Genomic DNA, 27,523 nt, shown 5'->3' with positions numbered 1-27,523 from the left:
GAGGGCTGGGAACACACAAGCTCAAGGGCTGAAAGGATCCCAGGGGAACAGTCGGGCCCCAGCGGGTGGCAGAGCAGGGGATGAGGGTGGCCGCCCACAGAGGGCCCCGCAGCAGCACTGGAAGGAGAGCAGGGATGCCTTAGCTCACTCGGGGACGTTGCCCGGCCTCAGCGCCCAGATGTTACCACCAGCAGCTCTGGGGACGCAGAAAGCTCACTCGGGCCGTGTGAGTGGGCTCTGCTGACCATGGCCTCGGTTTTCATTCCGGTTCCATTCCGGTTCCAACTGTCCCTCCAAGGGCTCCTCTTCCGAAGGGCGCATTTTCTTGATGTGGGTGAACGCATCCCTGCTTGTTTCTGTCAGCACTGTTGTCGGTCATCGTGTGTTTTCCTCTTTACAATCTGTGCTTGCTGCTCTTCTAACTTAGGAGCAGCCCTTATTTTCTGCATTTCCTAGTTGTCAGCGTTCACTGGGGCTTTCCAGGTGGTTCTAGTGGTAAAGATCCTGCCTGCCACTGCAAGAGATAACAAGAGATGGGGTTTGATTCCCCTGGAGGAGGGCATGGCAACCCACTCGTCTTCTTGCCTGGAGAATCCCATAGACAGAGGAGCTAGTGCGCTACAGTCCCTGGGGTCACAGAGAGTCAGACACGACTGAAGCAGTTCAGCACACACTCAGGTTTTAGTTCAGTCGCTCAGTTGTGTCCGACTCTTTGCCACTCCGTGGACTGCAGCACTCCAGGCTTTCCTGTAATTTACTATCTCCTGGAGTTTGCTCAAACTCATGTCCATCGAATCAGTGATGCCATAGAACCATCTCATTCCTGTTGCATCCACCAGAGAGGTGGCTGGGGCTCGGCAAAGTGCATGGTCACACTGCATGGGTGTGAACCTGCCCTCACCACTCCCTAACCGCATGACCATCACTGTCTCCTCCTCTGTAAATAGGGAGGTGGCAGCACCTGTTTGGTAAGGGGCACACACAGCATCTGGTATATAATCAATGCACCATCCATCTCAGCGTTATATTTATTAATAATAAGGATAGCATTTAATAATCTGCTTTTTCTCTCTTCTCACTTAACTGTGCTCCAGACCATATCTGTTTTACTTACCCCTATACATCCCACACCCAGCACAAACAAGACACTCAACAAATCTCTGGCTGAAGAGGCAGGAACATACCCTGTCCTTCAGGAGATGAAGCCGAGTGAGATGGGGGCCTGATAACACTGTGTGATGAGGAGACGCCAGGAGGACCTGTGTGGCTGTGGGATGGAGTAGGGGGCATGGGCAGAACCCATGATGAGCTCCTGGGGATGGGGAAAGTGGCAGGAAGAAGAGGGTGCTGTTCCTTGTGGGGTGTCCACAGATTTTACCTCACCCCTCACTGATGAGCCCTTAGGCCGTTTCCAAACACTTGTCACTGTTCTGCAGGAAACACTCATTGCCCAGCTCCTACTCAATCCATTTCGTAGAGTATGTTTCTAGCACTGCAGTATAAACATCTGCAATATTCATTCCGTGCTCTGTTCATCCACCCATCTGGCTAGCCATCTGTTCATCCATCCGTCCACTCACTAATCCATCCATCCTTTAACTCTTAATTCTTCCATCCATCCACACATCCATTCATCAACTGATCCAATCATCTCGGACCCTAAAGAAGACAGACGCCTCCTCTGCTCCTCCCAGGAGGACACCCAGCGTGAGTGACAGGAGCCTCGTGGGGACAGTGGGGGAGACACAGAAGAGACACGCATGCAGACCCTCCTCCCTCTGAACGGTGAGGCACCCACCTGGTCCTAGCGCCTCCTTGCCGGGGTGTCCAGGCCGGCCCTTCTCCTTCTTGCCAAACAAACGACCGATGGAGGACTTGATGCCCTTCTTCTTTGGGGCTTTCTGCAGTGAGTCCTGGCTGCTGCTGGGGTTGCCCCCGGGGCTGTCTTGAGAGCCTGTCGAGCTTTGGGGAGAGAAAACAACCTTTAACCGGTGCCCTTGTGCAAACACACACCCCTCCACAAGACCTACTGATAGAACTGGCCACCCAGCAACACCCGTGCCTCAACCTCACAGCAGACAGTGGAGTCTGCTTCCCCAGCCACACTCCACACGAGCAATGCAGGCTTCCGGCCACAAACAACGGCCCTGGGAAGCTGAGATTCTCTGCCTGGAGCTCTCCCCTGAGGAGGGCTTCACTCCAGACGAGCTGGTGCAGAGGGCCCTCCAACCCTCCCTCAGGGTCGCTGCTTGGCAGGTGACGACCCTCCCAGAGAAGGCGAGCTCCCCTGCTCTGGGCAGTTCCCCCCGCCTCTCACAGGGTGACCATCCCCGGCCGTGGCAGGAGAGTGACGGTCACCGTGCGCAGGGCTGCAGGTCAGGTGATCGCATGTGCCCTCCATCGAGTGCTGCCTGGCTCACGACGGGAGCTCAGCAGGTGGGGGTCTGAATGAGGACAGGGTCAGTCACAGGAGGTGACAGACAGTCTCCTGAGAGGAGACCCCTGAGAAAAAGGGAGGGACCCTCAAGAACAAATCCGAGAGGCACGGAGCCATAACCATCAGGAACGCGTCCCAGACTGGGCAGACCTCTAGCAAGAGCAGGAAGAAATCTCCCACAGGAGTCAACACATAGAGACGGATGTTTTTTAAAATCACTGAGGTCACTGAACTCTTCTACCCCGGCACCTGAAGTTCACCACTAAACACAGGCACCGAATCCAGTGGGATTCCTTTACAATCATCCTTGCAACTCTTTGAAGACAAGAGGCGCAGGGCTCCTGAGACTAACGACGAGGCGCACAGGCCCCTTACTTGCGGGCATCCCTGATGTCCTCGTAGCTGGCTCTGTGCGGTGACCCCCTGTCCAGCCGGTCTAGCCGAAGGAACCGCAGCAAGGCGGGGGTCGAGGCTTCACATTTGATGGCGGTCTTGTCATCTTGTACCTCTTCTGGTATAGGTGGCAGCTGAGGGAGTGAGGTAAGTGTAAAACTGGCTAACGATAGACTGTGTCAAAAAAGGCAATCACACAGGCTTTACATTATAACCAGAAACTTATTTGAAAACATATTAGCGATGCTATCCGCCAAGTACAAAAAAATGTGTTGTTCTAGCTTAATGCCATCTTAAAGGACTGTCTTGTTCAAGAGAAGCAGGGCCATGGGGCAGCGAGAGCACCCTACTGAGTGCAGAGATCCTGGCCAGGAGCCTCCCTGCAGCCAGACTCCGCCCTCCTTTGCATCCAGCGACCAGATGGCCCCGACAGGCAGGACAGCGGAGCCACGCCAGCACTGTAAACCCTGCATGGCATGAACTGCCCTGATGAAAGGACTGTGTTCATCGCCAGATGCTGCTCAGGAGCACTACTAGCAAGAGTAAGAAACCTCTCAGCAAAGCCGTCCAGACCTTTCTGTTTGAAGGAGAAAAGGAAACAGCTTGTACCACCACCCAAGATCATGTTTAGTGATGATGCAGGTTACTGAACCCATGACAGCAAGTGAAGTACAGAAAAGGTACCTAACCCCTCCATGCGAGCACCATGTGTCTGGCTTGTATTTCTCAGTAACATACAGACTGGGGGCTACACACTGAAGTACTTGCAGTTTGAGTGTAGTTCGCTCACTGTGGTTTACATAAAGTAAACTGCTGCTGCTAAGTCACTTCAGTCGTGTCCGACTCTGTGTGACCCCATAGACGGCAGCCCACCAGGCTCCCCCGTCCCTGGGATTCTCCAGGCAAGAACACTGGAGTGGGTTGCCATTTCCTTCTCCAATGCATGAAAGTGAAAAGTGAAAGTGAAGTCGCTCATTCGTGTCTAACCCTCAGCGACCCCATGGACTGCAGCCTTCCAGGCTCCTCCATCCATGGGATTTTCCAGGCAAGAGTACTGGAGTGGGGTGCCATTGCCTTCTCTGGATAGATAAGCTGCTCCTAAGTCACCTCAGTCATGTCCGACTCTGTGTGACCCCATAGACATCAGTCCACCAGGCTCCCCCGTCCCTGGGATTCTCCAGGCAAGAACACTGGAGTGGGTTGCCATTTCCTTCTGCAATGCATGAAAGTGAAAAGTGAAAGTGAAATCGCTCAGTCGTGTCCGGCTAGTAGCGACCCCATGGACTGCAGCCTACCAGGCTCCTCCGTCCTAGGTCTTCACTAAGAACTGATTGGTTTCAACCTAGAGGGGTGGGATGGGGAGGGAGATGGGAGGGAGGTTCAAAAGGGAAGGGATGTATCTGTACCTATGGATGGTTCATGTTGAGGTTTGACAGAAAAGAACAAAGTTCTGTAAAGCAATTACCCTTCAATTAAAAAATAAACTAATTAAAAAAAATGATCTCGCCTGGACTCCCAGCTTTTCCGCTGGTCCTGGGTCTGAAGACAGGAAAGACAGTGGTGGCAACAGTGTGGGGAACAGATTAACCCCTTCGGGGTCCAGACAGGTCTCACTTATACAGTTGCTACTGGGTGTGCGAGCCTGGGCACGGTGCCCGGCCTCTCGAAGCCTCAGTGTCCATGTCTGCTGAATGGGGATAACAGCAGCCTGGACCTCACCTGGGTGTCTGCGGGATTACATGACAGACTCGGAAAGCATTTGACACGGTGCCTGGCGCACAGAGTCACCTGCACACTGCTACCCACCATCATTAAATTGGCTTCCTCCAAATCTAACATCTATGGCTCTGAGTCAGTCATTTGTTTTTAAAAAACTCTAAGCGGAGATTCCATGGTAGTCCAGACATTAGGACTTGGCATTTTCACTGTCGGGACACCAGTCTGATCCCTGGTTGGGGAACTAAGATCCCATAAGCTGTGCAGCATGGCCAAAAAAATAAGTAAAGAAAATTTTAAAAGTAATAAATACTATATCTACTATAAATAAGCATGAGATGATTAGAAGGCAAACAAGTGGGATATAGGCAAACTGTTACAATGGTCCCAACGAATGACCTATTTCCAACAGAACCATCAACATATTTTAAGTGGTGGGTGAGTTTCATTACTTCCATTAAAATGTCAATTCTTCACCAGTACATAACCACACAGTGTTCATTCACGTAAAATGATAAGGACTCTCTAATACTTCACAGAGAAACAAAGGCATGCTAAATTACTAAATAGTTTACCTTTCAACAATGCTTCCTTAAATCACTAGGCTGATAGATGCATGCAAAGAAAGGAAGAGAAACCAGATTTATTGTGACTTTGAAACTAAAACTTCAAGAATCAGCATAGACAAACACAGTATAGCAAAAATGATGGCAAACATAGAAGTGAGATGACGATTTAGAGAACGTGTAACTGGAAACAGAACATTTTTTTTGACCACAGAAATTAAATAAGCTATTCAAGATTTACTAAACACTATAAATTATTACTCAGGAAGATACAATTCTATTACAACATCATGATTTATTAAAGCACAGCATTCTCTACAATAAAGGGCCTTAACAGTTGTCTCTTCTCAGCCAAACTTCTCTATACGTTAGTTTCTCTTAATAAAAAAGATGTTATACTTTAAAATAGTAATTTAACTGATGAGGAAGTTACCATAATACCTATTTTAACACTGAACAAATCTAACCACCTATTGGATATTAATGTAAAATGCTTACCTAGAATTTGATTTAAAATTTCTCAAAATAAATTGATTAAAGCAGGTGCCCTGTGAAAATATGTAAGAATGGAAGCTAGCATAATAGCAGGTGCAGTCTTTACATTTTATTCACCAGAGAAGATAGTTTTTTAAAGAGTCTAGTAGAGACATTAACTGTGCAAAAGCTGATGAGATTTATAGTCTTAAATACAAGCACCAACATAGAAAGGATATTGTGTCAAAAGTCCATTAATTCTACACTTAAGAAGATCATTTCTATAGGTAAGGATAATCTCATTTATGAATTACACATGATATGTAGTTGAGGATCCATCTACATTACGCTTCTAAGTACATAGTGATAGGCTAATTCAAACTTACTGCTCTGGGGGAAAAACACCATTTAATGAGACATGAAGACAAAGCACAAACCCGACTAAGTGCACCCACAGCACTGCTATGACCTGAACAGGTGGGAGGACGGGGAAGGGGAGATGGATGGGTGAACTACAGCCTCGGGGGCGAGGGGGGGCAGTGGTGGGAAGCTGCGCTCTGAATTGACAACCACTAAGCAGACAACAGGATGAGCCAGGAAATCAAAACCAATGATGAAAGCAGACGCACCGTCAGAGAACTCCAACAACAGGACAAAATATACACAACTGTTCTTTTACAAATACTCGGAAGGAAATCAAGCATGAAACCACAGAGAAATCGTCAAAGAATTTTAAATATCAACGAATTAGCCAATGATGCAAATTAGAAAAACAGTGTCTCCAAAGACCACACAATGGACTAGTTACCACTTCACATGCCGCTACAATGATTCACACTTAATTTAATGATATGCTGACTAACAATGCAGCTAACATGAAGTGGGTGGAACACCAAAAAAGGGACAATACAAGTGCAGTGACAAAGCAGAGTGTTGTGAACCTGATTTCATGGGTAAACAGCGATGCACTCACAAAACCTAAGCAAGCAGGGAAGAAAGCTGGGACACGTGCTTCAGAGCCGCACACTCTGTCACCAAAAGCCCTAGGTCGTCATCCCGTTTTCAGACTCGGAAGAGTGAAGAAGCCCGACCTCTTCCCTGGGGCCCTGGGGCACCGGGCTTTTAACCTGGTTTCACACGCAGAGCTGGCCTGAGCGCACGGCCAGGCCCATCAGCAAGCAGACCAGTTTAGATTCCTGGTTTGGTTCCCGCCGCACGCCCTGCACCCTGCAGCCAGGCATCCCCAGTGGGAAATGTGCTGCCCGGTTTCCACACGCCGTGAGAGCTGCCTACGGTTACTCTCACGAAGCGGTCTGCTCCCTGAGAACAGCAACTTCCTGCAGCTGCTGTGCCCAGCACAGGCCAGGCCCAGCGTTACAGAGGCAGGCTCTGGCTGAGTTCATGATGACGTGCTAAGCCGGTGGTCCAAATATCAAGACTAATTTGTCGCTGTGCGATTATGGAATGATCTCGCTCAGTTGTGTCCAACTCTTGGCGACCCCATGGACAGTGGCCTACCAGGCTCCGTGGTCCATGGGATTTTCCAGGCAAGGATACTGGAGTGGGCTGCCATTTCCTTCTCCAGGGGATCTTCCCAACCCAGGGATCATACCCGGGTCTCCTGCATTGCAGACAGATGCTTTACCGTCTGAGCCACTAGGGAAGCCCGATGAAAGACTAGGCAGTTTTAAAAATCTTAGACCTCTGAGCGTAGCAAATGTACCTGATTTTCTTCTGGGTAAAAAGAGAAAAAACAAACAAAGAAAAGAAAAATAGTGTGCTCGGGGAGGGACGCGGCATGGAGGAGGCCGACACATACCAGAGTCATGATGCCCTGCTTGTCTACCTTCCGTGCAGGGCTGTGCCGCCTCCTTCGGGGCTTGGAGCGCCCTCTGATGCGCGTGCAGGAGCCGGCATGCGAGGAGGCGGGATTCAGGTTGAGGGAATTCAAGGATTTCAAACGACGAAGGTTGCTTGAGCTCCCCTTGCCCACCCTGCTCTCAATCCCCTTGGCCCGCTGCTCTGTGTTCTCCTTCTTTTCTTGGATCAACCTAAAATAGAATAAAAGCATTACCTGCCTTTGTCAGCAGAGGAATGTGTCTGGACAACAAATTTGGGCTTGCATTCTGTGTCACGATTAGCAAATTCCAGGAACAGTTGCTCAATTAACATCTCAGCAAAAAGGTTCAACTCTCCCTCTTTGGAATATTCTCAAACTTAGAATAACTTATCATTGAGTCTTACAAAGTGGCCCCCGATCATTCACGTTTGATTTGACTTATTTACTCTATCTAACATTCTGATGGGGTCTGGGTGGTGACTCTCTCTGTGTCAGAAGACACCTGAATTGACAACCTTTACCTTCCCTGCTCTCAGGGCAGAGATGCACGTCAGTGCTTCAGGTCTTTTCCATTGGGAATCGGGAACTCTGTATAACCAAAACAGCGATTCACGAGTAAGCTGGAGTTTCTAATCACGAGTCTCCAGACCAGATGAAGGGCTGAGTTGATCTTTTAATTTTTTTTTAAGGTTGTATATGTACAAACGCATCACTTGATGAAGTTCTCCATCAGCTTTGTGTGAGTTTCTGGATTCATGTCAATGTGCTGCATTAACCTAGAATTCACAGTTACTGCTCTTCTCCCCTAATGTGTCGTGGATGATTTTATATACAGGTTAAATACATGATTATGCAAATAAAATGGTTTTCAAATTAAAATACAAGATCCTTACAGGTAGTAAACTCTTCAGTTTCACTTCTACTTATACATCTTGAAAGTTTTTCACTGTTGACAAGCTGATAGACAGAATTTACCTTTTACATCAAGTCAACTTGTTGCATAAGAAAAAATCACTTTTACCTGACCACTTGCTGTAAAAACAAAAATATTAATACATAACCGTTCCAAATTTCCTATGGGGATGGGGAAAGACAGTCTTTCTGAGCTTGTCTGTGGCTCAAACACGGCCCATAAGGCAGTCTGTCTCGGCATCAAAAGTGCAGGCGGCACTATCTGCGTTTGCTGGCTGTGCCGTTCACCCCTGCCTTTTGCCCGAGCCCCCCGCACTCGACCGGCAGAAACAGGCACCTCGGCCAGGGCTGACGGGACGAGAACAATCTGAGCAGCAGCTCTGCCAGGTCCTGTGCAGGGTCACCGGCCTGCGGCCACTCTGAACGTGGACTCGGGACGGGAGGCACAGGTGCGTGGGTGTGGCACCAGGCAGGCCTCAGGGCCCCCAGCCACCCCGCTGCACCCAGACCCCAAGGCCCCCTGCTCACCACAAGGCGGGCCTTTGGGTTCTATCCTGTTTTGTAACTGTTAGAACTGCCAAGACTGTGTCTAAAGAAAACATTTTAAATATATTGATGAGATGAGAAAAACTCAAACACATGTCCTGAGAGTAACATACAGTAACATATCACTATCTTACAACAAGCCAATCTTCACACTGTATTAAGTTAAAAAGGAAATGCAGATCTGAGTGGGAATTTGCCAACCCCAGAACCCCAGCTTTTCTGTTCCAGGTTGCTTTTCACCAGAACGTGGGAGGCTCCGAGGGACACACGAGGGCGAACCCTCAGTGCCGGAGGATGCACGGGCCGCAGGAGACACCGCCTCGGCACCTCACCCACCTTGGGGCCCAGAGCCGAGAGGGGGACACCCCACAACACCCGCCCCCGCAGAGTGCCGACACCACACTGTGGACAGAATGCCCTGGCTGACTGAGCTCTATAATCAAGGGCAAGCTCAGAACTGAAACTTCTGGAAGCAGACCTGAAGTCCGTTTTCTTACTAAGGAACACTCAGACTTCTCTAAGCAGAAGACAGCTCCTCAGAGGAACCGAGTTTCTGGGGAGTTGGGCTCAGGCACACCCACCGGATCTCTTCGTTGATCTTGTCCAGCTGCTCCTGAATCAACACGGCCAGAGTCTCGGCATCGGCCTGCCCGCTGGGCGACAGCAGAGAGGCCGAGCTGAAGAGGGTGACCCCGTCACCCTCGCCGTCATACACTCCCTCGTCACTCTCGAATGCCTGGGCCACGTTGGCTAGCATGCTGGCTTGCTGCCCGTGCTCCCGGTCCTGATCCTTCAGGGGCTGCACCTGGGCACGACAGGACCACGTCTCGTCAGCGACATTCTGGGCAGCTCAAGTCTATCAGGAACTGAACACAATTTTACATGGAAGCCCTGACTTTGGGCAAATGGGCCATGCTTATGAGACACTGCCATCTCTTAAGCGAGCAGTACTGAAGAAACGGGCAGGAGGAGAATCCAGTTCCTAGATGGCCTGGTGACACTCAGGTCTTAGTGTGGACAGAAGGCAATCCTATGAGGTTATTCACAAGGGTGGGCTGATGGAGTCAGAGACAAAAACTGAAAATTAAAAAAATACATTCATGCTTCCGTCAGCCAGGCTGAAGGAAAATTAGAAAAAAATCCTTCAGCTCTGCAGCCGCTGGGTCCCCCTCAGCGGTCATCACTGGTCCTGGTTCACCGGGGAGTGCCGTCCTCGCGGGTTCCCAGCCCTCCATTTCCCAGGCTGGTCTGAACACGCACAGACAGGAGCGAGCAGGGGCAGCCAGGGGATGGGAGGGCCAGCCCCCCGCGGCTCTCTTCTTGGGGCACAGGCCCTTGGGCTGTTCTGGGGATGGCCCCTCACACCGCGAGGGTGGCTCTGTCATCTGAGATGCACGGGAGAGTGCCTGCTGGGCCCCGTGCCGCCCTCTCGCTCTCAAACCTCACACCCTTCTCTCCACAAGTCTCCCCCCACTGCCCCACTCTCACCCACGTCCTGCCTTGATTTCCCAGATATGACCTCAAAGCAACCAAGGGGCAGCCTCGAGGTGCTGGCTTGCCGGCTCCCTGTCCCCCGTGGCCAGTACCCGCACCCGCTGTCTTTGTCACGACCCCTCCCCAGGGCTGGGCCACCCCTTTTTGAGCCCATGGAAATAAAACCTGTCACGGCTTCCCCAATAAGGCATCGGCATTCAAATATTTTTAAAGCAAAACAAAAATTGACTTTGAATTGGCTTAGTCATAAACAGCATCCCAATCGCAACAGCCTCTGAATAGCAGTTCTGAAAGTAAGGAAGTGCACCCCCGATCAGGAGACCTTGTCCTCTCTGCCTAAGCAGGGAGGGAGCCTCACTGCAGGTCTCAGGATGGGAGTCAGAACCACAGCCCCCCGGGAGCCCGCGTGTGAGGCTCTGCAGTCAGGCCCAAGAACACAGGTATGGTGGGGACAGTACTGACACTTGAGGCTGGACCTGGGATCCCCACTCCATTTCCTGAATGGTCTGCATCACTGTGTGGCCAACCCTTCTGGGAAACCTCTCTCAGGACTCTCTGATGCGAGCCCCCACCATCGCCCTTTCCTGACAGGCCTTCTGTCACAGCAGAACTATGGTTCTCCTCCTGCCTAGGAGCAGCCATCCTACACACACACACCATGTCTGGACCAGCAGTTGGGCATGTGGGACTCCAGCGCCATGTCCGAGGCAAGCACCTCCACAGCTGGGCACCATAGGCCTCAGGCTGTCACCCTTAGGTTTGTCTGAGGGGCACTAGTAAGGTCCAAGTGTATCCCGAGCAGCTCCCCGGCCTGGCTGGTCAGAGCAACAAGCAGCCTCTTTGAACGTGGGGACCCCCTGGCCCCTGCCCACCACCTACGGGTGACCACATCTGGCCCTGCTCCCAAGGTTGGGTGCCTGGACCAGCAGACAGGGCTATACACACACACTCGACGGCAGAGACCTGAGCGGCAGAGACAGCAGAACTGGCCCCCGCCCAAGCCACGTCTCTGGCCCGGACGCGGCCTCCCCATCAGCACACGCACCCACAGCAGCTCCTTCTTGTTCTCCTCCAGTTGGGCCTCCATCTGGCGCAGCCTCTCCTTGATGTTACGGTGTCTCTCTTCCACCTGTCGGCCAAGAACAGCGTCAGCTCCGCTCGCAACGACCCTGTCCTGATGACACGCGGGCTGTGACCGCAGGGGTGGCAAGCGGGCTATGCTCTGTGCAGACCACTGGCTCCGGGTTCGCGGGGGGCACGCCCGCTCACCTGCTCACGCAGCCAGCGCAGCTTCGCGTGTGACACGTGGCTGACGGAGGGTGCTGGTGACCGGCTCGTGAGAGGAGACGTGCTCGCCCCCGCCCCGGGCCCCGCACCCGCGGCCGCTGCACAGCCTCCTCAGACTGCCTGTGGCGAGCCAGCGCGGGCAGGGCAGTGGCAAGCACGGGACGCACAAGAGCACACATTCTACCTTCCTAAGCTGGGAGGTCAGTTCCAACAGTTTAGCCTCCTTAGTGACAGAGCTTCCGGAAGACCAAAGTTCAGACTACAAGGCCGACCGGGGACAGACAGCAGAGATGTCAGGGGAGAGAAGAAACCAACCCTTGAGAGGAAGATCACAGGCAGAAGGGTGCCCCCTAGGCGGCTGTTAGTGACCCTGCTCTGGGAGGGTTTGGGAGCACCCGGCACCACCGGCCTCCCGCGAATGGCAGGCCCCTCAGCCGCTCACTGAGCTCTGGGCAACGCTCCGGACAGCCGCACCAGCACAGGCCCACCTCTCCATGCCCAGCCAGTACCCACCAGCAGTGTGGGGCAACACCTTTCCCACCAGAAGGACGGGGTGGCTGGCGGGCTGTGGGGAACATGCCCCCAGCAGCGCCACGGGTCCGGGACGCGGCCTCTCACCCGTGGGCTCCCGGGGACTGCAAGCTGGGAGTGGGGCCCCGGGTCTGCACCGTGCCCCGCTGTGACTTACTCAACAATGTATGAATCAAGACTTAAAACTCTGTTCATTACAGAGCTATTTTGGCCATCTCTTAAACGAGAATGGGATTTTTCTAGCTCTCTATCCTGCTAGGCTTTGAGGTGCTGACTGAACTCTGAGCAGCAGTGACTTGGAGCTGAAGCGTCCTGGGGACACTCAGAACACAGGACAAAACTGGAGGGAAATTAACGGAGGGATGACACGGGAGCCGGGACTGTCTGACACTCAGGGCGTGCTCCCATCTCAGCTGGGCAGCACGCTCCCCGTGGCTGCGCTCCTTTGTGGACTGAGCAGCACGGGGAGGGGCACGGTGGGACAGCATGGAACAGGCCCTCCCCGCGCCAGCCCCGCAAGGACCCAGAGCAGCACCTTGGAGAGCGCGGCCACCCGCTGAGCCAGCTCAGCCTCCACTTCTGGCAGCGTCTCCGCCCTGGGCAGCGTCTGCTGCAGCTTCTGCTCCTCCAGCTCCAGGTGCTCCTGCAAAGGTCGGTTTTTATCCTCCTCCTACAAAGGGAGAGCAGAGCATCCAAACAGGCCAAGTGGTGTAGCCGCTGCCGTTTTTAGTAAGCTGAGACAAAACCTAAATGCACGTGTCTACTGGATTAGTTCTGTTTCGGAAGCTGCGTCACGGGAATTTTTCTCTCTGTTCCTGGGCTTGGTCTCAGTGGGCAGAACACCTCCTGCCAGAGTATTTGCTTTTCCTAAACGTCCCCATGAATAGTATGAAAAGGCAAAATGATAGGATACTGAAAGAGAAACTCCCCAGGTCAGAAGGTGCCCAATATGCTACTAGAGATCAGTGGAGAAATAACTCCAGAAAGAATGAAGGGGTGGAGCCAAAGCCAAAAGAATATCCAGCTGTGGATGTGACTGGTGATAGAAGCAAGTTCCGATGCTGTAAAGAGCAATATTGCATAGGAACCTGGAATGTCAGGTCCATGAATCAAGGCAAATTGGAAGTGGTCAAACAAGAGATGGCAAGAGTGAATGTCGACATTCTAGGAATCAGCGAACTGAAAAGGACTGGAATGGGTGAATTTAACTCAGATGACCATTATATCTACTACTGCGGGCAAGAATCCCTCAGAAGAAATGGAGTGGCCATCATGGTCAACAAAAGAGTCCGAAATGCAGTACTTGGATGCAATCTCAAAAACGACAGAATGATTTCTGTTCATTTCCAAGGCAAACCATTCAGTATCACAGTAATCCAAGTCTATGCCCCAACCAGTAACGCTGAAGAAGATGAAGTTGAACGGTTCTATGAAAACCTACAAGACCTTTTAGAACTAACACCCAAAAAAGATGTCCTTTTCATTACAGGGGACTGGAATGCAAAAGTAGGAAGTCAAGAAACACCTGGAGTAACAGGCAAATTTGGCCTTGGAATACGGAATGAAGCAGGGCAAAGACTAATAGAGTTTTGCCAAGAAAATGCACTGGTCATAACAAACACCCTCTTCCAACAACACAGGAGAAGACTCTACACATGGACATCACCAGATGGTCAACACCAAAATCAGACTGATTATATTCTTTGCAGCCAAAGATGAAGAAGCTCTATACAGTCAGCAAAAACAAGACCAGGAGCTGACTGTGGCTCAGACCATGAACTCCTTATTGCCAAATTCAGACTTAAATTGAAGAAAGTAGGGAAAACCACTAGACCATTCAGGTATGACCTTAATCAAATCCCTTATGATTATACAGTGGAAGTGAGAAATAGATTTAAGGGCCTAGATCTGATAGACAGAGTGCCTGATGAGCTATGGAATGAGGTTCGTGACATTGTACAGGAGACAGGGATCAAGACCATCTCCATGGAAAAGAAATGCAAAAAAGCAAAATGGCTGTCTGGGGAGGCCTTACAAATAGCTGTGAAAAGGAGAGAAGCGAAAAGCAAAGGAGAAAAGGAAAGATATAAACATCTGAATGCAGAGTTCCAAAGAATAGCAAGAAGAGATAAGAAAGCCTTCTTCAGCGATCAATGCAAAGAAATAGAGGAAAACAACAGAATGGGAAAGACTAGAGATCTCTTCAAGAAAATCAGAGATACCAAAGGAACATTGCATGCAAAGATGGGCTCGATAAAGGACAGAAATGGTATGGACCTAACAGAAGCAGAAGATATTAAGAAGAGATGACAAGAATACACAGAACTGTACAAAAACGATCTTCATGACCCAGATAATCACGATGGTGTGATCACTGACCTAGAGCTAGACATCCTGGAATGTGAAGTCAAGTGGGCCTGAGAAAGCATCACTACGAACAAAGCTAGTGGAGGTGCTGGAATTCCAGTTGAGCTATTCCAAATCCTGAAAGATGATGCTGTGAAAGTGCTGCACTCAATATGCCAGCAAATTTGGAAAACTCAGCAGTGGCCACAGAACTGGAAAAGGTCAGTTTTCATTCCAATCCCAAAGAAAGGCAATGCCAAAGAAAGCTCAAACTACCGCACAATTGCACTCATCTCACATGCTAGTAAAGTAATGCTTAAAATTCCCTAAGCCAGGCTTCAGCAATATGTGAACCGTGAACTTCCTGATGTTCAAGCTGGTTTTAGAAAAGGCAGAGGAACCAGAGATCAAATTGTCAACATCCGATGGATCATGGAAAAAGCAAGAGAGTTCCAGAAAAACATCTATTTCTGCTCTTTTAACTATGCCAAAGGCTTTGACTGTGTGGATCACAATAAACTGTGGAAAATTCTGAAAGAGATGGGAATACCAGACCACCTGATCTGCCTCTTCAGAAATTTGTATGCAGGTCAGGAAGCAACAGTTAGAACTGGACATGGAACAACAGACTGGTTCCAAATAGGAAAAGGAGTACATCAAGGCTGTATACTGTCACCCTGTTTATTTAACTTATATGCAGAGTACATCATGAGAAACGCTGGACTGGAAGAAACACAAGCTGGAATCAAGATTGCCGGGAGAAATATCAATAACCTCAGATATGCAGATGACACCACCCTTATGGCGGAAAGTGAAGAGGAACTCAAAAGCCTCTTGATGAAAGTGAAAGAGGAGAGTGAAAAAGTTGGCTTAAAGCTCAACATTCAGAAAACGAAGATCATGGCATCCGGTCCCATCACTTCATGGGAAATAGATGGGGAAACAGTGGAAACAGTGTCAGACTTTATTTTTCTGGGCTCCAAAATCACTGCAGATGGTGACTGCAGCCATGAAATTAAAAGACGCTTACTCCTTGGAAGGAAAGTTATGACCAACCTAGATAGCATATTCAAAAGCAGAGACATTACTTTGCCAACAAAGGTCCGTCTAGTCAAGGCTATGGTTTTTCCTGTGGTCATGTATGGATGTGACTTGGACTGTGAAGAAAGCTGAGTGCCAAAGAATTGATGCTTTTGAACTGTGGTGTTGGAGAAGACTCTTGAGAGTCCCTTGGACTGCAAGGAGATCCAACCAGTCCATTCTAAAGGAGATTAGCCCTGGGACTTCTTTGGAAGGAATGATGCTAAAGCTGAAATTCCAGTACTTTGGCCACCTCACGCGGAGAGCTGACTCATTGGAAAAGACTCTGATGCTGGGAGGGACTGGGGGCAAGAGGAGAAGGGGACGACAGAGGATGAGATGGCTGGATGGCATCACTGACTCGATGGACATGAGTCTGAGTGAACTCTGGGAGTTGGTGATGGACAGGGAGGCCTGGCGTGCTGCGATTCATGGGGTCGCAAAGAGTTGGACACGACTGAGCACTGATCTGATCTGATCTGATCTGAAACGTCCACAAAGAAGTCTTTTAAAAAAAAAAAAGTTCTTATATATTAAAGAAGATCAGTTTTCTGTACAAGCATATTCATTCTTATTGACAAGTTAAGGGAATAAGGGTTCAGTACTGACCCTTCTTAAAACATCACCAGAATCATCATTTGAAGGGAACCCTACCGACCGCAGATGGCCACGGGCTTGTAAGCCACAACACGGCTTTCATCTTCTCTGAAATACAGACCTGATCAGAGTGTGCCTGGTGAAATGCCAGTCAACTAATATTTGTAAATGCACGATTATTCTTTTAACAGATCTTCTTACTCTGAAAAACTTTCAATGTAGAACATTTAGATTCTTGTTTGAAAAAGAAAAAAAATTAAGTTATCTATACGCTCGGGTTCCTGAGAGGTTAGCATTTGCTTCTAAGCAGTTTTCTTATGCTTTCTGTGTGGGTATTACTCTATGTACACACATAAACAATATGATGTGCTTTAAAACCCTCAGAAAACAACAGCATATGGTACATAGTATTTTCTTATCTGCCTTTTACAGCCATTATTTTGTATATCGTAATGCTCTTAATTAGCATTTCGCATCATAAATTTCAATGGCTTTCTAGGATTTTATTTTTGTGGTGGGGCCAATGATACACTTTGTCACACACACCAGACTGACTCACTTTGTTTTGGAGAAGCCAGATTTGGTTTTCCTGGGTAAGTCCTGATTATCTGAGACCACACGGGAACAGGAGCGAGTAAAGCTCACCAAACCATAGGAAGTACACACCCTAATCAGACTGGAGCTCTAACCCTGCCTTTTGTCACAGAGACCCCAGTTCCCAACAGGCAGCCAGCTGCCCTGAAGTTCCCTGCTGCTCTCTGCTCTTTCAGGAAAAATGCTAACAAGCCAACAGATTCAAGTCAAGTAAAACAAAAGAGTCAGGAGTGGAATTCCACAAAATGGTTAAACCAAATCCCAAACCATTCAAACCTGTAAGTTGCAGTCACCCTCAGTTTTTAAACATTGTATTTCTTTTCAGTACAGTTGATTTATCATGATGTACATCCACACTTTCGAGCACAGTATTTTCGGGTCATAAGAACTTTACACTGGGACTTGATTTCCAACATGGGAGTCACATGAAAAGGTCTTTACCTTCCTTCCTCAGTATTCACTACTATAAAAGTCAGACACAGGTCAGTAAAGGCCATTACCTGTCGATGCAGAGAATCCTTATTTGTGATTTCATTTTCAGGTTTATCATCAAGGTCATGCACAGAGGAGGCTTTGCGCTGTGCGGCGAGGTAGCGTTTCTCAAGTGTAGTGATTCTCTTCTCCATGTCCTCCTTCTGGGCCATGGCCTACACCGGGCATTACAGAGGAGAAAAGTAAGTCATTATCATGGAATACTCCAGCACACTTAAGAGTAAAAAAGCTGGACTAAATCCTAAGTTTCAAATCAAACACAAAATTAGCATCCTCAAAAGTAAACTCGTAGACATGGCAGTTTTCTTAGACGTGAGCAAAATCGCGCGTACCTCAGATGTCACATTTGCCACAATGGCACCCATCTGTCTTAATGTCTGTCTGGCCACTCGATTTACCAAGCTTCTTTTCTACATAATAAACCCAAACAGCAAACAAAAAGTACACTAAACTACCCTGTCATTGCAAGAATTCCAGGAGGGAAGGGATCTGGCATGAAACGAGGACCTCTGTCTCCTACACCATACAGGCGTGCTTGACCCAGAACAGGGAGGGACCTTCAACAGATCCAACAGGGAGCTCTGAGGTTCATTTCCTCAGGTAAAGTTGGAAAAATCTCATGCAATTTCCTCAAAATTAAAGTAAGAATATCAATGAGTGGAAACACAAGTCAAAGTGTAACACAACTGGAAGCAGCCTTCTCAAGCCTAGTTCTTCTAAAGCAGAGTTACACCACATGTGTGAAACGCTCACACCAGGACCAGAACTTGCTGCCGGTGCAGCTCCTGTCCGCCAGCTCAAACTCCATTTCAGGTCCCTCCGTAGTCACTAAGTAACCAATGTAGTCCTGACATTAAAAGTGAAAGGTTCTAAAAACGCTTTTTCCAGAATTCTCTACATATTAAACTCTGCCACCTAATCTCCTCCTATTGCCAAAGAGTAATGTGAACAGGTTATACAAAGATGTGCAAATATTTCTGTTTTGAGTTCTCACACAGAATTACTCACACCAAGCTACTAAACAAGTCCACCTGCTGGAAAACATGTTGGAGGGGTTCTCTCTGAGACGGTCTCACGGTGGAGGGGTGGGGCAGGGTGGGCTGTCTGCCTGTGTACAAAGGAAAGCTGAGGAGGAGGCCTGAGCCCCCAACACTCTTCTGTTTTCACAATCACTGTTAGGTAGTTTCTCATAAATCATGATACCCGCAGACATGACCACCAGAAGCATCATGATTCTACATGGTTACACAGCACAGGCCTGAGGATCTGAGGGTGAGCAAATGCCACTCGTCTTGTCTGACCGCCGTGTCACTGTCACGCATCCCTTCAAGGAGCGGAACCTCAGAAACTAGAGAAGATGGCCAGGCAAGCTGCCTCAGCAGAGCCCACACAGCATGCTCCCATCTCTCCGAGAGAACGGGCTCCACAGACGTCACCAGGCTCGCCTGAGTGAATCAGAAGGAAATTTCAGCATCATCGGGAATACATTCAACAGGCAGGTAGGGGGATGAACTGGGAGACTGGGGTTGACACATATACACTACTGATACTATGCATAAAGTCAACAATGAGTAAGGACCTACTGTACAGCACAGGGAACTCTACTCAGTGCTCTGTGGTGAAGTTAATGGGTAGGAAATCTAAAAAAGGAGATGTGTGTGTGTGTGTATATATATGTGTATATTTATGATTGATTCACTTTGCTGTACAGCAGAAATTGACACAGCAGTGTAAAGCAACTATACTCAAATCAATGAATGAATGGATGAATGAACTTTTTAAAAAGGAACACACTAGGCCCCCTAGAACTTGTAGAAATGAGCAGCCCACACCCAGGGTGCAGCACAGCGCTAGGGCTACCCTTATGTTGGTCCACTGCCAACGGACCGCCTGGACCAGGCCTCTTCTACCCCGAGACCTCGACGCAGAGGTGGGGAGGCAGCCAGTTGCGGTCTCGCCAGAGCTCTGCTCTTGCTCACGCAGCCATCCCCAGGCTGAGACCACCGGGAGAACGAGGGACCCACATTCCACCTCAGGACAACAGACACGTCCACCGTCACTCACTTCGCGGAGGTCCCGCTCTAGTTTCACGTTTACTTCCTCGGACTTGAGGAGGTCCTTCCTGGCCGTGTCCAGGTCCTCCTCCATCTCTGTCACCTGGGCAGAGAGGGCTGCCAGAAGCTCCTTCATCTGGCTCAGGAGCTCCTTCCTCTGGCTCTCCCGCAATTGGTTGTTTATGATTTCCTGGAGCTGGATCACCCGAGCCAGAGAGCCGTCGCGGGTTCTCTAAGGGGGAAAGGAAGCCTTAGACAGCCTTGTTTTGGGAGGCAGGGAACACAGCACTTCCGGGCAACCGGTGAGGTCAAAACTGCCTTCTGTGCTCTGGAGCTCACACGACTGCCACAGTCTCACAGAACTACATGGTGCTTTGGTGAGAGGTCCCAACAGCCCTGCACAGACTGGATGGTAAGACGAGAACCAGATCGAGTGGGACCGGGGACTTGCCTTTCCATCGGCGCTTGGCATGTTTTCTTGCTTGGGATTTACATCAAGCACCCCGTCCATCAGTATCTTTTCCGGGTTTTTCTTCTCTTTAAGAATCATCAGCTAAAACCAAAAGTTTGAATCAGAATAAAGAAATAAGTCAAGACAGCAAAACTCCATTTGGAAAAACTCAACTCAAAACTGAAATACAGCATAAAAAGAAAATACATGGTGATGCTATCCATCCCAAAGAGAACCAGGTGATTAGAGTCAGAATTTTGTCTTCTACTGGACAAAGGGGTACTTAAGAGATCCTGCAGCTCTGAGCCACAAGTCTAGGTTACTAGTCATTAAAATAACCCAAGTGGGAGGGTCCTCAATCAGAAAGATAAATAACATCTGATGTCCACTACAGCCTTCATACTTCTTTTAAATGAAAGGATACAAATGACAAACCCTTCACGGAAATTACACGATGACTGATCAAACTTATCTCTTTATGTGTGGCACCTAATTCTTCTTCTAACAAACTACACCTTTCAAGTGCTCCTCGTAATCGCTCTCAACTGAAATAAAAGGGGCCGAGTCACTGTGTGTTGAAGTGTGTATATATGTTAGTGCACGTCTTAGTGTACACTCACCCTAATTTAACACGGCTACTGTAACAGAAGACATTTAATACATCTCATTGATCTTAACGTCAAGAAAATCTGCTTATTAACAGCTTTAAATTCTAAGTTAGAGAGGGAAAAAAAAGTTCCTAAAATAATCCTATTACCTAGTTTTTAATTGCAAATTGATATACAGAATACAATAAATCTTGAGACATTTATGCCAACTAATACTTTTTACCTGGGGCTTCCCAGGTGGATCAGTGGTAAAGAATCCGCCTGCCAATGCAAGAGGGCAGGTTCTATCCTTGGGTCGGGAAGATCCCCTGGAGTAGAAGATGGCCACCCACTCCAGTATTCTTGCCTGGGAAGTCCCAGGGAGAGAGGAGCATGGTGGGCTACAGTCCACAGGGTCGCAAAGACTTGGACATGACTGAGCATGTACACAGGCAACACTTTTTAACCATATAACATTCTGACTTCTTACAGAAAAAATGTATTTACAAGAATTCAAGAAGCTCAAAAGTCAACCAGTTACATAAATACATGCATCATCCACCTAACAAGGCAGCAAGTGTCCAAATCCAGGACGGCCGGGTGGCGGGTACCTTCTCGTCCAGGGCCTTGTGGTACTCAAACAGTGATTTCAGGGCCGTGAGCACCTCCACCTTGCTTCTCATGCCGGCCGGGGACTGCGCCTTCTGCTTGCCCATCTTCATCCGGAGGGACGGCACATAGCGTGAAACCAGGCATTCCAGGTGCTCCAGCAGCAGCTGCAGGGCGGGGCCAAAGGAACACCTTCAACCTCATACTTGAATTCAGGGCCGATAACTCCTCTCAGCCTCATGCTAACACCGAAACCATGCTAAGGCAAGTCGCAATCCCGCCAGTTCAGTCGAAAGTTAGAGTGGACTTCCCCAGTGGCCTAGTAGTTAAGACTCCACACTTCTGCAGGGGTCCTGAGTTTTAATCCCTGGTCGGGGAACTAAGACCTCACACACACTGTAGCATGGACAAAAATGTAAGTTAAGAGAACTCCCCCCTCAAATGTACTAAAATTATATTAGCTCTCATCATCAATTTGAAGCAAAGTATGAGAACCCCGATCTGATCCACCCCGGTCTGCTCAGTGGGAAGATGTGAAAAATGACTTGAAAACCAGACAGAGTTTAAAGACAGCAACACGGAACCCAGTGGTGACCCCCGTGGGGCAACTGTCCACACGTGAGAATCCCCCTACTGACCCTGGTGTTGTTCCTTTCAGCTCTCATCTCGGCAATCTCTTTTCCTCTTGCTAGAAGCTGCTCTTGGCATGCACTGACTTCTTCCGTAGGTGATGCCAACTCCTAGAAAACAGTTAAATGAGTAAGTAACTAAATGCAAACACAAATTAAAAAGAGAGCGAGACTGAAGACTGACCCTGTCAAGTCTCTCCAGCCTCCACACAGAGGGTCTCCCTGCCCCTCCAGAGAAGAGGGGTCCGCTGACCCCAAGACCACACAGACCACCACAACTCAGACCAGCCTTTAGCCTCCACCTCGATCTGGCAGGCACGCGGCAGGGGAGAACCTGGAATCCAAGCCTGCCTTCTCAAGACCCAGGGAAGTCTGAGAAACTTTCCTAAACATAAACCTAACAACAAACTGGACAAAGAGGTTCTTAAACGACACACAGACCAGTGACCTAGAACCACTGGGGACAGGGCAGAAGAAAGGGAAGATCTACAAGGCCACCAGGCTTTGGAGTGTTCCTCTGGGAAAAAGGCTGATGGCACCCCACAGCCATCTGTTAGCCTGACCCCACTGAAGTCACACAGTCATTCAATAAACTGGTTAAAGGGTTAAATTCATGTTTTATGTATTTTATCACAATTTTCGTGCACACGGTGCCATCTACGTGGGGAACTTGCTCAAACTGAACCACACGGCATCTTTCATTCTTCTATTTTTCTTCACACACATAAAAAAATCCTGGGCTGCATATCCCCTACTACACACTGAGCATTCAGCACCTAGAACACTGCCCAACACTTGTAAGAGGCATGTAGTAGACATGTGAACTATGAGGGTGTATGTTATACATGTAAGCAGTAGGTAGCCATCATTAAAATACTGGACACACTGTTCTGTGCTTTGTAAGATGGGAGACGATAAGGGGCTTAGCCTTTCTGCTTCAAGGACTGACTCTATAGCTCAATCCACGTGCCCCAGTGACTCCTCCAGCCAGCGTTTCCCTTCAGAAGGTGGGGCCCCCGGCCATCCTCCACGCAGCACCTGCACAACCACTTACAAGGTCAACCTGCTGGGGTCGATCTTGCCCAGAAGACCAAAACGCCCTGGCTGGCAGGGACCCCCGGCAGGGCCCACAACCATGCTAACAAAATGAAACACAGCCCCAATGCTTCACTGGGTAAGGGACAATCCCACGGGCCCAGCCCCCAGCTGTTCTCACGTCAGTCCACTCCGCTTCCAGAACTTGGGCCGAGGCCGAGGTCTTCCTTGTCTTGGCTTTTGCCTTGGGGTTGCAGCGCTGGAAAAGTGCCCATAGGCGGGCCCTTCTGCGACCCATCCTCGCGTATGGGGGCAGTCCCCCACTCGGGGGCAACTGCTGTTTCACGGTTAGATAGCTCAGCACTGGAGCTATCACCACCGATCTCACACTACGGCCACCGCTATTCACACTACAACCACTGCTCTCACACTCACCACTCTCAGACACCACTCTCACACACCACTCTCACACACACCACTCTCACACACCGCTCTCACACCCCGCTCTCACACACCACTCTCACACACACTGCTCTCACACTATGACCATCAGCACTGCTGTCTCTAGAAGAAATGGCATGAAGGCTCTGCCTCCAGCATGTCTCCCAGGAGCCCAGAACCTGAAACCCACTCAGTCACAAGGGGCTCCATGGCAACAGGGGGGCTGGGCTCAGGCCCATCATCAGGGGTGCACAGAGGGGGGAGGGGCTGCCAAAAAGACGTCAGGGGAGTGTGGTGTGTGGGAGAAGGAAAGCCATGCCCACAGCTCAGGCCCACCGTCAAACATAACCCTGCAAGGATACTGGTTCACAGTCGAACCAAATAGTATAAACTGCTTCAGAAACCACCAGCACTAGGAATGAGCATGTCTTCTAAGTGGGCTTCTGCCTCCTTCACCCCCCAAACAAGTCTCCAGTGAGGCTACTGAAAGGGCACCCCTGAACTCAAGGGTGCCCCCAGAACCCACTCAGGTGAGGAGGACTCACCGCGCTAGCTGCCCCTCACTCTCACCCTGAGCTCGGTCCTCCCTGACTGACTCCCTCACTCGAGCTCAGCAAGGGCTTGACCAACCTCGCTCCAGGCACTTAAAATGAACCCACAGTGGATACAGGAGTTCCGTCAATCTGCTGTGAACTCGCCCTCTTAACTTCGACCCTGGGATGCCAGACAACTCTGCCCTGTGGTGGTTGCACGGTGGAGGTTCAGGGGTGTCCCTGCCTCGAGCCGTGACAGCCCGCGCCTCCCAGACCCAGCCAGGTGCTGCCCCTACCTCTGCGCCCGAGTCTCCCACCCCCTCTCCTGGCCCCACTCCCAGCCTCGCGGCTCTCCACTCACCAGGGCACAGGCCACACTGCTCCTGGCTCAGCTGGGACCTCAGCTCTCAGTTGAGGACCTCGGTCCCCAGGGTGCTTGGGACCCTCTATCCACCCATCTCAGCAATTACAGACTCTGGGAGGGACAGAGTACAGTTTGGGGTCCCGCCCGCAGTTCACCCTGAACACATTCTCTTTTTTTTCGCTTTATCTGCTGGAGTTCTCGGAGATGTCTTTTTAAAACCTCAACTGTTGCTTTCAAAAAGACTGTAAAATCACTGTGCTCAACTTTAAGAATAAAATCTTCATTTTCAACCTTAAATTCAAACTGGAGGGAAGACTAAAAGCAGTCATTTTTTCAAACTGAAAAAGGAAACACGCATGTGACCACGTCACAGAATACAGTTCATGCAACCCTTGCCTCCTCAGCCTTCTCCTGGACCACAAGCAGCCCGTCATCACAAGGCCTGCCCTGGGCCGTCAGGGGCAGGGGAAGAGGGCAGACCGGCTCCTCTGTCCCCAGGCCGCATGGGCCGCTTGCTCCACCTTCTTCCCAAGTTGAAGTGGCACTGACACAGCCCAGGGAAGCTGGGGATTCTGATCAAAAACACAACCGTGGGTACTAAGCATGGACCTCTGGTTCTTGTTTTCCCCGGTATCAAAGATGATCAATATAATTACTGTGAATTTTACATGTGGCTTCAGATGAGAGAAGACACCCAGGGCTTCCCCACTTCCAGTTATAGACACAGGCAGCTTGTGGGTCAGCCTACCAAGAGCTAGAGAAGCTAAATACACTTTAAAAAGAGGTCCTTAGGCAGCCACAATCCAAGATTTCAAACAAAAGCCCAGTGAGGGAGCTGGACACTGAGAGGGCCACTCCTTCCCTCGCGGCATCTGAACAAAGCTGACTCTTGGAAGAAAAGGCAGGGGAAAAGTCAAGCAGAGGGTACTGGCTAACACAGCTCTGGGTGGTTCCTTGGGCTGGGAAGACAAAAATTCGAGCTCAGGCCTGACAAGTCAGTCCGGATGTTAGAGACTAAGCTCCCCAAGAAAAGGGAGGCACAGAAAACGTACCCAACACTCTGCCCAAACCGGCTGAGCACTGAGTATCAATCACCCGTGGTGCTCGGGAGACAGATGGTGGGCCTCAGGACTGGCCGAGAAGAGGCCATGGGAGGCATCCCAGGCTTCCAGATGGACATGCTGGAGGGCTCCTCCCTGCGGTCGGGGGGAAGGTGGGTGAAGGCTGCTGAGACTCAGCTTACAAGGACACCCCAGCCTCAAGTCACTCAGGCCCTGAGTGAACAGACGTCTCTGTCCCCACTAGAGGTCTGCCTCAGAGGAACCTCTGGAGAAGACAGCATCACCAGAAACTCTAGGGTTTTCCATAGATAATGTCCAACATGCGACCAAAACAAGCAAAAAGGGTGTAACAACAAACAGGACCAAGAGAAAAAGAACTGAAACCGATCCAGAGGTATCAGATGTGTATCAGCATATCAGAGGTATGCTAGAGGTATCAGATGCAAACTTCACCAGTTCAAAAATATACTTGACAAAAGGAAAAATTTCTGAGAATCAAACCCGATTCTAGAACTTTCAAATAACAGTGACTGAATTTAAGAACCCAGTCTCTGGGCTTAACATCAAATTGGACGTAGCTGAAGAGAGGATCAGTGAACTGAAGAACAGATAGGTTAAAATATATATATATATATATGAGGGAAAAAAGTATAGAATATAGCAAAGGAGCCTGTTGTTAAACCACATTGTTAAAATGTGGCCCCTCATGGTAGAGAAAAGACAGAAAGGGGAATAAGAAATGCCTCCAGGGGCTGAAACTAAAGAGCCTCTTAATGAAAGTGAAAGAGGAGAGTGAAAAAGCTGGCATAAAACTCAACACTCAAAAAATGAAGATCATGGCATCCAGCCCCATCCGCTGCTGCTGCAAGTGGCTTCAGTCGTGTCCGACTCTGTGCGACCCATAGATGGCAGTCCACCAGGCTCCCCCATCTCTGGGATTCTCCAGGCAAGAACACTGGAGTGGGTTGCCATTTCCTCCTCCAGTGCATGAAAGTGAAAAGTGAGAGTGAAGTCGTTCAGTCGTGTCCGACTCTTAGCGACCCCATGGACTGTAGCCCACCAGGCTCCTCCATCCATGGGATTTTCCAGGCAAGAGTACTGGAGTGGGGTGCCATTGTTTTCTCCTAGATCCATCACTTCATGGCAAATAAATGGGGAAACAATGGAAACAGTGACAGTCTTTATTTTCTTGGGCTCCAAAATTACTGCAGATGGTGAAATTAAAAGACGCTTGCTCCTTGGAAGGAAAGCTATCACAAACCTAGACAGCATATTAGAAAGCAGAGACATTACTCTGCTGACAAAGGTTCATTTAGTCAAACCTATGGTTTTTCCAGTAGTCATGTATGGATGTGAGAGTTGGCCCATGAAGAAGGCTGAAGGCCAAAGAATCGATGCTTCTGAACTGTGGTGTTGGAGAAAACTCTTGAGAGCCCCGTGGACTGCAAGGAGATCCAACCAGCCAATTCTAAAACAAATCAGTCCTGAATATTCATTGGAAAGACTGATGATGAAGCTCCAATACTTTGGCCACCTGACGCGAAGAACCGACTCATTGGAAAAGATCCTGATGTTGGGGAAGACCGAAGGCAGGAGGAGAAGGGGACGACAGAGGATGAGATGGTTGGATGGCATCACCAACTCGATGGATATGAGTTTGAGCAAGCTCCAGGTATTGGTGATGGACAGAGAAGCCTGGTGTGCTGCAGTCTGTGGGGTTGCAGTGGGTCAGACACCGAGCGACTGAACTGACTGACAGGGACAGTGGCAAGAGTTGGTTCAAGAATCAGAGCATTGACTCAAAAATGAAAACTACACATTGGTTTCAGCAGCTCTGTGGGTGTCTAAGGGAAGAAGAAAATGTTCAAGCGCTCAGAGGAAAAAAGGAGTGGCTTTTAATGGCACAGCAACACTGAAAGCTGACTTTTCAAGTCAAAGGAAGTCAGAAGATAATGGACTGGCATCTGTAAAATGCTGAATAAGAAATACCCACCAACCTGGAATTCTATACTCAACAAAAACACTCTTCGAAAGTGAAAGCAAAATGAAGACTTTTAGGGCAAATGGAAATGAGACAACTCATCACCCACAGGCATGAACTAAAAAAATATCAAGGCAGTGCTTTGGGAGAAAGAAAAGTAGTCTCTGACTGAAATATAAAAAACAAGGAAAGACCAACAATGAGGGAACTGTGAGGGTAAATATTAACTCTACAATGATGATAACGCCAAAAATATATCTAAAATTTTAAAGGATAGCAGTGACAAGGAGGAAACAGTCGTGTCAGGGAGGCAGTAAAAGTGCTAAGTTAGACTTCAATGTAAAACACGCGCTGTGTGTGCGAATGTGCCCCCAACAACCTGACAGAGGAGCACAGAACCAGAGAAACACCTCACACTTCTACAGGACGGCAAGAGAAAGGAGCACAGACTAGGTGGGGCGAACAGAAGACAC

General features: G+C 49.3%; 1 protein-coding gene across 1 annotated transcript in view; it reads right to left on the bottom strand.

Annotated features, from left to right (window-relative positions):
- The window catches only part of LOC129651036 (liprin-alpha-1-like), a 30,286-nt gene extending 7,318 nt beyond the window's left edge, over positions 1-22,968 (bottom strand). The window contains 15 exon segments of the mRNA XM_055579766.1: positions 1,769-1,962; positions 2,813-2,964; positions 5,122-5,151; positions 7,406-7,637; positions 9,466-9,689; positions 11,424-11,507; positions 11,850-11,924; positions 12,732-12,866; positions 17,314-17,460; positions 19,370-19,591; positions 19,811-19,912; positions 20,262-20,353; positions 21,005-21,173; positions 21,645-21,746; positions 22,852-22,968. Coding sequence (XP_055435741.1) covers positions 1,769-1,962; positions 2,813-2,964; positions 5,122-5,151; positions 7,406-7,637; positions 9,466-9,689; positions 11,424-11,507; positions 11,850-11,924; positions 12,732-12,866; positions 17,314-17,460; positions 19,370-19,591; positions 19,811-19,912; positions 20,262-20,353; positions 21,005-21,173; positions 21,645-21,746; positions 22,852-22,968 — 2,077 coding nt within the window.
- Positions 22,969-27,523: the final 4,555 nt, after the last annotated feature.

Source organism: Bubalus kerabau, chromosome 4 (genome assembly GCF_029407905.1).
Source record: "Bubalus kerabau isolate K-KA32 ecotype Philippines breed swamp buffalo chromosome 4, PCC_UOA_SB_1v2, whole genome shotgun sequence".
NCBI lineage: Eukaryota > Metazoa > Chordata > Mammalia > Artiodactyla > Bovidae > Bubalus > Bubalus kerabau.
This window is presented reverse-complemented; position numbering and strand designations above follow the sequence as displayed.